Source organism: Corvus brachyrhynchos, unplaced genomic scaffold, assembly GCF_000691975.1.
Source record: "Corvus brachyrhynchos isolate BGI_N302 unplaced genomic scaffold, ASM69197v1 scaffold27, whole genome shotgun sequence".
NCBI classification, from domain to species: domain Eukaryota; kingdom Metazoa; phylum Chordata; class Aves; order Passeriformes; family Corvidae; genus Corvus; species Corvus brachyrhynchos.
In genome coordinates, this window is record NW_008239139.1 from 1,814,009 (window position 1) to 1,827,385 (window position 13,377).

Sequence of the window (13,377 nt, forward strand, 5' to 3'; positions counted from 1 at the left end):
GTACTACAGAGCATGACCTTCCATGGAGCCAGAGTATTAGGGCTTTCATTGAAAGAATTTCCCCTCAAGATGAGTGAAATTTAATCCTTTCTATGGAAGCAGCTGAGCATTGCAAAAGTGTGTTTGTCCAGTGGAACAGAAATAATTTTAGAGCTTCATCTGCAAGAAACTTCTGTCATTAGGCAGATACTTAATTGCACTTGGTCATGACAGCTGCTCAGAGATTGGGAAAAGAGATTACTGCAGCACTGGAGGTCCTGTGAATTCTTTTAGTACAGGTTTCTAATCCTGTTATCACTTTATTTCCTAGTCTTCCTCCAAAGCATCACCCATCTATTAAACAGTGCAGTATCCTTAGGAAAAAAAAAATATTTCTGAAATAAAATTTCTTTATTTCTGAAAAAATTTTCTTTCTGAAAGAAAACTCCTCAGGTTCATTGTGACTTACACCACTGAGCCCTACATTTCTTCCTCCTAGACCTGCCTGTTGCATTGTGCAGGAGCTTCTTCCATATTACGCAATCAAAGGAAACTATAATGAAAGAAAGAAAACTTTCTTGTTCATAGACCTTTAAAAGTAGGGACATTTTGTGGACTATGGGAAGCTGAGTTGCTTTTGGGCAACATCATTCATTAGGTACACCCAGTAATATCTGTCCAATGACTAAATTATACTCAAGTCTATGATCTCTGCTTATGAGAACCTTCCATGATTAGCATGCTGAGTTCTGGATTATCCTGCTTTGGCAGTGGAGGTAATTCCTGTTTTTTGAATGAGCTCAACTCACAAAATGTGTCTTCTGTGAACCTGAACTTCACTTTTAATTAGTGATCTTGAAATGGCTAGGTAGCATGTTCATGAAATGCAAACTGTGATTGTTAACTAAAATAACTTATTTTCATTAGTCTGTACAGCCCACAAGCATGTAGGCATGGCAGAAAGTTAACTAAACCTATTTGCTCTGTGCAGGCAATTGAGAAATGTATATTAATTTTATCCTGGAGTTAAGCTTATTTAATAAAAAAAAGGTATAATCTTTACATGACTAAAGAAAAAGTGACTAAATTTTTTTTTGTTCTATGATGGAAGAAGATAAAGCTAGTGTAAGTTATTTTTGATCTGTGTGCACAAAAGTGCAGAATACATTTGCAATATTTGTGTAAAGTATCCTATCAATAAGGAGTAAAAATACACTTTGTAAGCAGTTTTCATCCTTTCAGAAGATGGAGGTCCATACTAGGAACAGTTAGAGGACAGTCAGGAACAAGAGATAATGTGTTTAAAGCAGAGATAAATTTTGGAGGAAAAAGATCTTCAGAAAAGATGCAGCATGACAAAGGGACATTGCTAAATAAGGGAACAGGAGAAGAAATGGGATAAAAATTTAAAGGTTTTCCTGTAATATTCTGAACTAAGGACAGGGATGCTAAATGTTCTTGGATGTGTTTGATTAATTTTTTTATAATTAAGGAGCTGTTAGGGAATAGCCTACTTGTTTGTTTAAGCAGTGGACTAGGACTTGGGAAGCCATGAGTCTTGCTCCATTTCTGCCAATAATCTTCTGTGACCCTTTGGGCAAGTTGCTTCATCTACCATTTTCTTGGTTTCTGTTTCTTGGCTCTGTTACACGGAGCTAAGAATAGAAAAATTTAGGTTGCAAAAGATCATTGAATCCAACTGTTAACTCAGCACTGTCAAATCCACCACTAAACCACGTTCTCAAGTGCCACATCTTCACATCTTTTAAATACCTCCAAGGATGGTGGCTCAAAGTCTTTCCTGGGCACCCTGTTCCAATGCCTGATGATGCTTTCAGTGGAGAAATTTTTCCTAATGTCCAATTTAAATCTCCCATACACATGAGATTTGAGACACATAGGGAGGCAATGGCTCCATATAGACAGAGCTCTGAGTTTCTAGTAAGAGAAACATGTTTGTAAGTGTTTTAATGCATTCCAGGTCTCAATGTCCTGAACTTCCTAATATTAACACAGGAAAGAAATGGTTTGGGAGGAGTTGGTTATATGGTGTAACTCTTTTATTTCCCATATCAGGATTTTCTGTAAGCCCATGTTAACTCTTCTCTCATCAATGTTTTGTTTGCTTGGTGTTTTTAGCTCACTGAATCCTAGCGATCTGAAGAAAGATTCCTCTGTTCTCCACATTACTAAATCTCAAGGAAGATATGGGTCCGCACCATCACCTCAGCCAAAACTCCCCTCCCAGCACTCACTACAGAAACAGGGAACCAGTGACACTGACAAAACTCAGGTTGCACAGCTGCACACAGCCAATGGAGTGGTAGCACAAGACCAGCCAGAAGATGAGGACCGGAGATTGCCGGACCGCGGCTCTGCCGTGTCCACCCCAGTCCCAGACGATGCCATCGACAGCAGCTTGATAAATGGGGAAGGAGAAAGCACTCGCAGAGAGTCACTACAGAGTGTGACTGCCTGTGAGGAGCAGATGCTCAACAGCTGCCACAGGACTCTGAGCAGCGACACGCTGCTCCCAGCTGAAAATGAAACTCTAGACATTAATACTAATGTGAAGGAAGAACGAGCTGAGGAAAGCAGTAAGCAAGATCAACCTGTAGAAACAAAGGTAAAGAGAGAAATTGTTTCGTTCTTGGTATATCACTACTTTTTGTATTTTCTCTAGGTTTTTATTTACAAAAATAGGCTTCCAGGAGCAGGTCAGAAATTGAAAATATTTTGGTTGTTTTTCCTCTGAAAAAAGATGAGAAAAAAATTCTGCTTGCCTCTTCCTGCCCTCTCCTCCTTTGCTCTTCTCCTCATCCCTTTGGCTCTTTCCCCATCAGTTATCTGAGGTTTAAAAAAAGTGAAGCTCAATTATGTGTGCCTCTTTAGCACCATGCCTCAGCTGTGCCAGACTACAAGGGACACATGTTAGTGGTGTATGTGAAATAACATTCTGTGTGTAGGAAACTGTAATGACAGGGCTTCAGGGAGAAGTGTCGTGTGAATCCCTAACTTGGATGTAGTTGTCAAGTCAAAGTGGGAAAGGCAGTGGCAGTCTGCTAGTGATCAGATAGACACAATGTTCAGGGTATCCTAAATTTGTGCCTTTTTAGCAAGGAGAACTTATATCATGATGAACTTGAGCTCCCTTGCAAGGAAGGTTTTAAATATTTAAGCAAAGTAAGTGGGTGGAAGAAAATCTGTCTTGGGAAATTAATTGCTGAAAAATAATGCATATTTTTCACTTGTAAAAGTTTACTTATGCAGTTTGCCTCCTTGTACCAAAGAAGTAAATCTGATTAACAGTTCTGGTCCAGCAGTCCCCTGTGTGGCAGGGGGAGCTTGGCAGACCCTCCCAGCCTTCCTCTTCACCACAGAGCCAAACAACTGATGCTGAAAAAGCTCCTCACTGCTGGTCATGAGTGCACCCACACCAGTTCACTGCAGACCTTGAGTTTGGTTAGCTGGGAGTCACATATATACACACTTGGAGGTAAATTCTGTGAGTGGGAAAGGTGGCTCTCAAGTTCTCATGTAGTAGAGGATGAAATATTCTAGGTAAGGACAAGAAAGTGTTGGCTTGTGTGAGTTTTCTTGTTTGTTTTAGGGGTTGTTTTGGGTTTTTTTCCCAGGAATGAATAGATCTTATGATCCCCATCTAAACATAAGCCTGGGTACAGTCTAAGGCACTTTGGCCTGCCACACCTGTCATTATATTTCTGTCTCCTGTTGGGTAATGCCTGTTTCCCCTCTCTGTGCCTATAAAGTGCTGAATTCTCAGTGGGCAATGATGTTAATCTTGAATCCAAGTCACGCAGTAAGGTGCTGGCAGCATTTTCAGGAAAAAGCTGAAAAGGGAAGCAGTTCTCTTTTAAAGTTCAGGAAGGAACTGGGCAAATGGTAATGGCAGCAATCTCATTAAAATCTGTCTGAGCTGCTGGAACCAGCACGTGTGGTCTGTCTTATATTCACAATGAGTCAGCTTGTAAGGTGTAATGTGACTGTAACTAGATGTATATTATTCACTGGTGCTTGGAGGGTAAAAAACCAAACCAAACCCATGCAGGATGACTTTTAAGCTTGCATTGGTGTAGAACTGAATCTGTAAAACTGAACTGGGTCACAGCAGCCCTTCCTGAGATATCTTGTGCAACCAGGACTTCCCCTTTAGTCTCGTGAGGTTAAGAAGTGCGTCCACCCTTTATGGAATGAAACACTGATTTAGTTTGGATTAATGCAACCTGGAGATAGAAATTAGCCCTGTGGTGGTCTAAGTAGCTGCTGCCATGCTGTCTGGATTAGGGGAAGGATGATGAGCAACAGGAAAGTTCTGGTGGAGCTTTAAGCTGTTTCTGTGTTCAGGCAGGCACTGGTAAGAAGTAAGAGCATTAGACAATCTGTGATTTTGCTAAATGCCTACTTATTATAGAATATTAAAACTGGGATGCATTCCAGTTTAAGTTGCATAGCACAGGATAACAGCACTCTCCTTCCCTTTTGATTTAAAATGTAGGTACAAGTGAATAAAAGCAAAAGGAGCAGATCCATGTGAGTCATAGTCAAACTTTATATTATGCATCTGATATGTGTATTTTGATGTTGATGCAAAATATCTTGTCTCTTGCATGCCATGTTTCTTAGATCAGGAAAGAGCAGAAAGTGATGCTCTCTTTCTTTGTAGATGTGTACCTGTACAGCAGAAGTAATCCTAAGTCCACTGCTGGAAGGAGTGAATTAAACTGGGGACTGGTGCAAAAATTACTTTTTGGGCTTGGAAAGGAAGGCTTGTTTTGAAATAGTGTTGCTCTTACCATTATTCCCCCCCCCCCCATCACTTTAGATCTGACTAAAGAGAGATTATTGCAGGTTCTGGAAAAATTGAGCAAAACTTATTAAATTTGGCAGTGATCTGAAACAATTTCCCCAAACAACCAGAGCAGAGTATCCTTTATTTCTCTTATTTACTGAATTTAGTTTGAAAGTAATGATACAGAATCATAACAAGCAAAAAGACAATTAAAAATGAAAAGTTTCCTGCCTTGCAGCAGAAACACCTCCTGTCATAAAACTTAGTTTGTCTAAACTGCGGAGGCTGAATAGTACAAGAACATCTCAATCAATTAACTTCCTGAATAACATCATGTGGGGAATCTGCTGCTACAGCTAACTGAAGACAAGAGGACAAATGTGTCAGTGTTTCTCGTGAGACTGGCAGGAGATAGGGATATAGACTGCCTGCATGCCACAGATGGGGACGAATCCATGGAACATTTTTAATAAAGTCCTTATATGATGTCTTCTTTTAATGACAGTGTTGAGGGCTCTGAAGTTTTAGATGCAAACCTGGTGGAGATGCTGGATTTCTAAATGTAGGGCAACATTTCAATTTAACCATGGTAAAATTTTTGGTTTTGCAAAGTTAATTTTCTGCCAAGAAGTGTTTTACTGTTGAAACACTTGAGAGGTTCTGCCAGCTTCTTGATGCTACAATTTTTTGGTTTTCTTTAGGAACAGCAATGGGAATAAAGCTGTGTATCTTCAGCAACCAATATATAAATGCATAAATCTTCTTGTGAATAGTCACTTCTTCGGGGATACCAGGATCTTTACTGCTTTCTTGGTTGCTGTGCAAGCAACAAGCACAGAGTAATTTAAATTATATTTGTTCATACTCTACTTCTCTCACCCTGTCTGTGTTGTTTAATGTATTCCTTCAAGCCCTTGGGGCAATGGCTATGCCTGAGTAAGAGTGAATCATATACACCATCACTGTCATGTTGGCAGGTATGTTTTCTTGACAGGAGATGGCTCCTGTTTGGTTTGGATAATAAGAAAATTCATACTTTCACCAGCATTTTTCATACCTCTTCTTAATTTCAGAGTTCAAAATTACTTATTTTAATTTCCTAAGCATCCATAGTAATGTAATTATTCTAAGGACGCGCAGATTTGTACTAATGAACTAGATCCAGCTGAAACATTTACTGTAAGCATTGGAATAGAGCTTCAGGTTTGCAGTCCATCCTGGTGGAACTCCTGGTCTTTCACACTCCTGATATTTTGGTCAGCAGGTGAAATAATGTACCTGTGTAACATAAGTGTTCTCTATGTAGCACATCAGCCATTTCTGCTTGGTTTTATATGTTGAGTTGCCATGTGTTATGGATTGTCACAGAAGTTTGAAATGTTCCCTGAAATATATGTTCCCTGAAGTTACCTTCTGATCCCCTCAACAACACCCCCTGCTCCCCCCTGAGGATGTGCTGAAGGAAAAGCAGCAGTACAGTTTTCTGTTCTTTTTGCACTGATCTAACCCTGTAGGTGGGTGTTCTTATGCTGGAATGAGAACATGCCACAGTGATTAAAAGATAACTCATCCATGGTGTGCATTTTTCCCCCACATAGAACATCCCTCTGTCAGGTCATGCAATTGATGTAGAAAGGAGATGCAGGTTTGAGAATTAAGAAAATGTGTAAGGTTGATACTGAGAGGGTTGGAAAGCTGGGCTCAGCTCATTTTATATGATATTTTTGTGTTTCCTATGTGTGATTTTCCCTCTCTTAATTAGTTCAAGTAATCGTCTAAAAACTGTGGCTTGGTTCTATAGCACTGCTTCAGGGAGTAAGTGGGATTCTGGGGTGAGAAAAAAAATAAAATTAAATTGCTGAGGAGCCAGCAACCTCCGTGGTTTTGTGTCTCAAGTCCACATGTGAGATCCTTTGTAAATGGCTGCACTAAGCAGCAAGCTGTAGCTGTAACAGCTAATCCTCCAGCTCCCTGCAATGTCTCTTGACAGCACTTAAAACGCAGTTCTGTAGGTTACTGTGGTTGCTATGCTGATTTAAACAGATTTAATCAACAGCTTTGAAGTCACTATTGAAAGCCTGTTTTTAGGGAGGAGGTTTGCCATGTAGCAGTGCAACTGTGAACACTGGAGATTAGAACTGAAATATGTTGAAAACTGGAATACTTATTGAATACCAAAATGGGGAAAAAAACCCACTGAAGTCCTTTAAATATAAGACTGTACTTTAATATTCGGTATCCTTCAAACCATTTTTGTAAAAGTACTTGCAAATGTTTATCCTACTCTTGTGGAAAGCAGTGTGCAGTTTGAAATCAGAAACTACTCTCTCAAGCTCTCCTCTTTGTTTTTATGAAGAATTTTTATGGTTTGTCTAGCAATTACCAGTTTCCCATAAGCACTGTGATAATACTGCCATTTTTTTAGGGAAGACTCTGATGTCATTAGATGTGAACAGACTGTCTCTAGATCTGGAGAAAGAATCTTGTAGTGGAAGTGTCAGTTTGTTGAGCCTGACACTTGCAAGCCTGAGGCAGTTTCCTAATGTTTTGATATTGTAGAAGGCTGTGATTTCATTGTTTGTTTTGAAATAATTTTGCCCAGCAACTTGTAATTATATATTCTAACATATTTAGTTTAATATTGAAAATTGAGTGAATGTTTTAAGTTTCTGTTCAGCAGAAGAATATATTTTGTGGAATAAAAGACTTTAAAATGAAAACGTCCCTTAAAATGCAAAAATCCCTTCCATAAAGACTTAATGAAGGAGCCCTCTAATTGCAGTCAACAATTATTCAGCAATGAGTGTATTGGCGAACATAAACCATTCTGTATGGTATTTTTCAATAATTTTGTTGTGCAAAGAACATGCAGTTCAAATAACTTCTGAAAGGGGGTGGGGGCGAACACTGACTGCTCCCATCTGTTCCCTCTTACTCTGCAAATCAATTCTTCCAGCTCTGAAAGGTCAGTGGTACTCGATTACCAGGATGTGAGCTGATCTGTTGAGTAGGGAGTTGGTGCTTTGGCAAAGATCCCTATACAAACTGGGAAATACTAAATCTTTTAGGCTCTGAATTTTGCTCTGCAATTTGACTGATTTTTAACATTCTCTGACTTTTTTATATGTTAATTAAGCTGGGGGAAATCATGTATTTTTCAAAGCTGGTGTTTATTACTCAATGTTAACTTTGTATTTCAGTTGCTTTTCGGACCAGAAGGTAGTCATAAGGATTTTCAGAAGTTTTTTATTATTATTAAGTTATGTTTTCCTCACTGTCCTAAGAGCTGCTCTTATTTTCCTCCAGGAGACAGATGAGCAGAAACGTCACAAAATTGCCAACGAGCTTCTGCAAACAGAAAAAGCCTATGTTAGCCGACTTGACCTCCTAGATGGGGTACAGTTTTTTTGAATTTGCTTTTATTGTGTTGTCTTGAATTCACTCAAATGGCTATGAGTAAATGTGGATATAAATTACATGAGATGTGGTATGTTTTTCACATTTTACTGATTTTCCAGTCAGTCATTTTCTGTTGCCACATGGCTTTGCCTATGCTTCTATTTTAAGAATGCTACGTTTTTAATAAGGTTTAGAATTTTGTGGCTATTAATGCAATATGTTCTGGGTATGGAGATGTCACTATAAGCAATAGCATTGCATGCTGGTAGCTGACAAGAAGGATGGATAACCATGTCTTGGCTTCCAGTGAATTGGAGTGAATGCTGCAATCACCCACTCATTAGAAAATTACTAAATCATTCTAATTTGAACCACCCAATTGGAATTTTTCTTTAGCTCCAAAGAACTAGACATTGCCCATTCCAAAAAGTATATCCTCTATTTTCCCATTATATATTTAGAAGCAGAAATGAGTGTTTCTGCAAGGAAAGGGTTGGACTCTCATGCTTGCAGAATCTAACTGATAATTCTTATATGTAAGAAGTTTGAACTCGAATATTTTCCTTCCTAAGTCTTGTTTACTTTCCACATAACACATGTATCTCTAGCTTTGCTTTGCCTTGCTACAGGATATTTTTTCTCAGACTCCACTGTTTAAATTGCTCAGGTCCAGTGCAGAAGTTTTGTACAAAGCTTTGATGAAAAGTAAAAAGTTTCAACTGATACAGTAACTGTTCATGCTGCTTGGGGAGCTCAGTAACTGTCCTCCTGAAAGTGGATTTACACAGCAGATCCAGATTGTGATGGATATATGATGACTTTTAAAAGCCAGAGTATTGCAGGAAAAAAAATATTTACAGAAGTTTAAAAATTTAAAAAAAAATGTTTACTTCCTTCACAGATTTTTCTGATGGGTAATGTACAATTATTTTCCTTGATGCCTTCATAAGTGCATTAGTGCTGTGTCTGTTTTCCAAATATTAACTGGAGAGGATTCTGAAAAATGACTTTCAAACACAGCTGCTCAACTGCTGCTAATGAGAGGAAAGCAGAAGACTGGGAAAGGACTGTTATATTTCTAAACTTGGTTGAAAAGTTGTGTAACTGTCTCTTTAGTAAAAAAAGTAACTTCAAAGTAACTAACTGTCCTGTTGGCAGTGCAGCAAACTGGGCATGTTTTATGTGGCAGTATATGGCTTTTTTCCTTTTAAGACACTTCTGCTGTCTCAGTTGGGGTGGTCAAAGTTCCTATCTTCAGACTCTTTTCTTCTTTTGCAAGTCCTTACCCAGATTTCTGAAGCCCTTTTAGGGACATGTAATCTGTTCAAGCATGGGAGAGGGTGGCAGAGGGACGATAGCTCTCCAAAACCACTTATTTTGCGATGTGCATATTAACAAATACACATTTTGTAGCTGCATGTAATCAGGTAGAGCCCACTGATGGAGAAAGAATATATTTATTTTTAAAAGAGACTGTAGTCCAATCAGAACTGGGCTCCCTCTGTGCTTTAAATAGTATGTGGGGACTGCTCATAGCCTGAAAATTACTTTGATTTCAAAAGGATAAGGGGATAAGGCATTCAAGGAAAGTGGTGGGGCTAATGGTGATCAGACATCATGCTAATTGCAAAGAACAGAAGAGTGGAAAATACAACTGGAAGGCTGGGAAAGCTGAGATGCTCTGGCTGTTAAAACAGGCAGGATGTCTGGAGCTGATCCAAAATGGCACTGCTTCAGTTTGGCTTTCCTTATGTCAGCTCTGCCTGCAGTGCTCTCCTGGCTCATGAGAAAGAAAGTGGGGTATAAGGGGAGGAGAAGCTTTTCACTTCTAGTGAGGGAAAGACAATGAATGAGTTCATCACTACCTATCTATGGCATTGAAATATTAATCTTGCCTTGGTTAAATATAACAGGCTGACAGGTTTGGGGCTCTTTTTCCTGTATTGCAGGTATTCTACTCCAGACTCCTTGAGGAAGCCAACAGAGGTTCATTTCCACCTGAAGTGATTAATAAGATCTTTTCTAACATTTCTTCAATAAATGCCTTCCACAGTAAATTCTTACTTCCGGAACTTGAAAAAAGAATGCAAGAATGGTAAGAGGCACTTCACTGGTTAATATACTCCTAAAACTGTGTCTGTAGAAACTCTCTTGCAGGCTGGAGGAAGGGGAAGTATCTTCTCAGTTAAGCTCTCCAGGCCCAGGAACTCCTGTGAGTAAGAGAGCATCTGCTCTTCCACTCTTCCTCAGGAGCTGACTCAGCACAGGACTTGCATCATTTGCTCAAAATAAAGGACATGGATCTCACTGAAGCCAGGGAGATTACTCATGATCAAATGTCTTGCTAAATTAGGGGTTCAGACTCAAATTATGTGCTGCCTGGTGAATTCATTGTATAGAATACAAAGTTGAGGTAAAGAACATGTACGTGGTTTATGACAATGCTGAAGTAGAGTAAACTTTGTTGTTACTGCTTTCTCTCATAAGGTGGGACACATTCTTCTTCTAGGTTTTGGTTTTCTGTTTGAAATTAAAATCCATGTCAGATATATTTAAGGGCCATTTTCCCCTTAGCTTTTCTTGACCTCTATTTGGAGCCAGCAAGGATAGAAGAGGTGTAAATATACTCTGTAATAATAATGTAGAGATGTAGTATCTTTATCCTGCCTTGGTGTGTGTGATTCTGGATATATTAAAACATAGCCATGCATTTTTGGTCTCTTCTATGTAATTGAAAAAAAAAAGTCTTAAAACACTTCTGCTTCCCTACCTTCTTTGGGAAAAAGGTTAATAACCTCATTTAAAAAGAAATTACAAATACAGCTTCATCCAGTTGTTCCACCTCAGCACTTGTTTGGCTCCTATATTCTATGATATCTGGAATTTATTATGAGGAATTCAAGTGTTTGTCCATGCATAATTTCCAGTTACACTATCATACAACCCCTTTATTATCAAAAAACACACCATAAATGAGAAGAAAAATGCTTTTTTGGTGACATATATGAAAATCTTAGACCATACAGGAGTGCTTTAGCCAGCAGCTATGTATCTTCTGACTCTGTAAGATGATACCCCTTTAAATGATGATTCTTTAAAATAGAATACTTACCATGCACAAACACATGGTACCTCTGTGTAGTTTATAATGCAAGAAAGTCAATAAAATGTAAGCACTGTGAAATATAAGAAAGCTTACACCTTAAGTTCCCAGCAGAGTGACTTGAGTAAGGTAAAGCTCCCTGTTTCTTTTAACAAAAGTTGAAAAAATCTGATAGGAAATATGAATGCCTGGGTTACAATAGAGTGCATGTTCATGAGAAGTGGAGTTTAGATGTTAAAAAAACAGCTCACACTACATTATGTCAGTGCTGTATCATTTGAAATGAAATTCACGATGTAATCTTAAAATTCTGCTCTAGACGCGTTACGGAGCACAGAAGATGGGTTGCCTTACTTTACATATTTGCAAAATGCTAAACTGCTCACTACTACTGTGTGTATAACTATATATTTTCAAAGGTTGAAAAGTGCTTCTGTTGATAAGCTTTGACTCTTGGTGCAGAGCTAATAAATTGCATCACAAGGATATTATCTTTTCCACATTGCTTGAAAACAACCTTTGTGCTGTACCTGAGACAGCCTATTAAAAATGTCCTTGAAACATTGTTCTTTTGGGAGGAGTTAAAAAAAAAAGGGTGCAGTTGAAGACAGCTCTTTTTGATCATTGCTGAAAGAAAAATCTGGGGTAATTTTCTCTCCCCATCACTGGTCTCTGAAATTGTCTGGCACAATAGCTTCTGCCAGATACAGTCTTTTCTCAGCAGCTCCTCTCATTAGACATAAGAAATTGAGTATGTTCTGGGGGTAGGTTTATGTGCTTCAATTATTCTTTATCTTCCAACAAAAAAGCTGGATAAAAATTTCTGACTCTTTCCTTGAGTTGTGGTTTGAATTGAAAACTTAGAGTAAAAATACGTAATTGTGTGACTGGGAAAGCAGATCAAAAGCAAATCCCTCTCTTTTGGAAGAAAAAGCAGTGTGAATCTAAACTTACCAAGTGAAAATGAAATTGTCTGCTAGCTGCATTTTGAATGAGTTGAGCAACAGCTGGAGCTGAATATCTCTTACAGCACATGGCTTGAAAACACTGGAAACAGCCTTGTTGCAATTTATTTCCCATGGAAAATGTGTAACAGAGCGTAACAGAGCATAACAGTGATCCCATGCCATAGAATCATAGAACAGTTTGGCTTGGAACAGACCTTAAAGATCATCTGATTGCAACTGCCCTTCCATGGGCAGGGATACCTTCCACTGGACTATCAAACAAATTAACAAGATAGAATACCCTGAGTCTTCTGTACCCAAGGACAACCAGTAGCAGATACTTGGGACTATTCTAAGAGCACAGCATGATTGCAGAGACCAGCTTCCCACCCTGCCTTGTCCCCTCATTGCCAACCCCAGTCCTCTGCCAGGTGTTACACAGCAACTCTCTGCGCTCACAGAGGCAGCTGGGGCTGGACCAGTTTTTGACAGTCCTGCAATATTCAGTATCCAAGTACAACTTTTCCCTTCTGCACAGCTTTTCTCTCATAGAAGTGGTGTGTTGGAGTGGACTGTAGAAGTAATTGCAGTAGATTTCTTCACTTTAGACCACTATGAGAACATTGATTTCAGACTTTGAGAAATTCAGAGAGCCTGGCCTTGAAAATGAGACATGAAATGTGCTTCCTATGGTAGTTCTTGGAGATGCCTGTGTGCTTTGGGAGTGCAGCTTCTCTCAGCCTCTCCATCTGTTACTTTACTATTCTGTTTTATCTGAAGATACCTTTAGGAATTGGGAAAAATGCAGAAAGTTCTCACGAAAGACTGGAATCCAAGGGATTATCTTTCCTTCATATGCTTCTTTAGATAAATAGTAATTAAAAAAAAAAAGTTAATACATATATTTATAGAAGGCACAGAGGGGAAGATGTACAGTATGGGTTTAGCCCTCAAACCAAATCACAGGTTAGATATTTCAAAGGTTAAATTATGGTCAAAAGAAGATAATACAGTTTTAAGGAATTGCAGATAAAATAAATTAGGCTATGTTTTGTAAATAAAAACCTTTCAAGTCTTCAATTTCTAGCTTTTCTTATTTTAGTCCTCTACATGACCTATAGTGCTTATACATCATCAAA

General features: G+C 38.7%; 1 protein-coding gene across 5 annotated transcripts in view; it reads left to right on the forward strand.

The window, feature by feature from the left end:
- Positions 1–13,377, forward strand: part of FGD4 (FYVE, RhoGEF and PH domain containing 4) — a 76,466-nt gene that overhangs the window by 44,774 nt on the left and 18,315 nt on the right. For all 5 annotated transcript variants that reach the window (XM_017740010.1, XM_008638107.2, XM_017740009.1 and 2 more), the window contains exons 4-6: positions 2,119–2,605; positions 8,096–8,185; positions 10,138–10,283. In XM_017740010.1, coding sequence (XP_017595499.1) covers positions 2,119–2,605; positions 8,096–8,185; positions 10,138–10,283 — 723 coding nt within the window. The remainder of the gene's footprint in view (positions 1–2,118; positions 2,606–8,095; positions 8,186–10,137; positions 10,284–13,377) is intronic.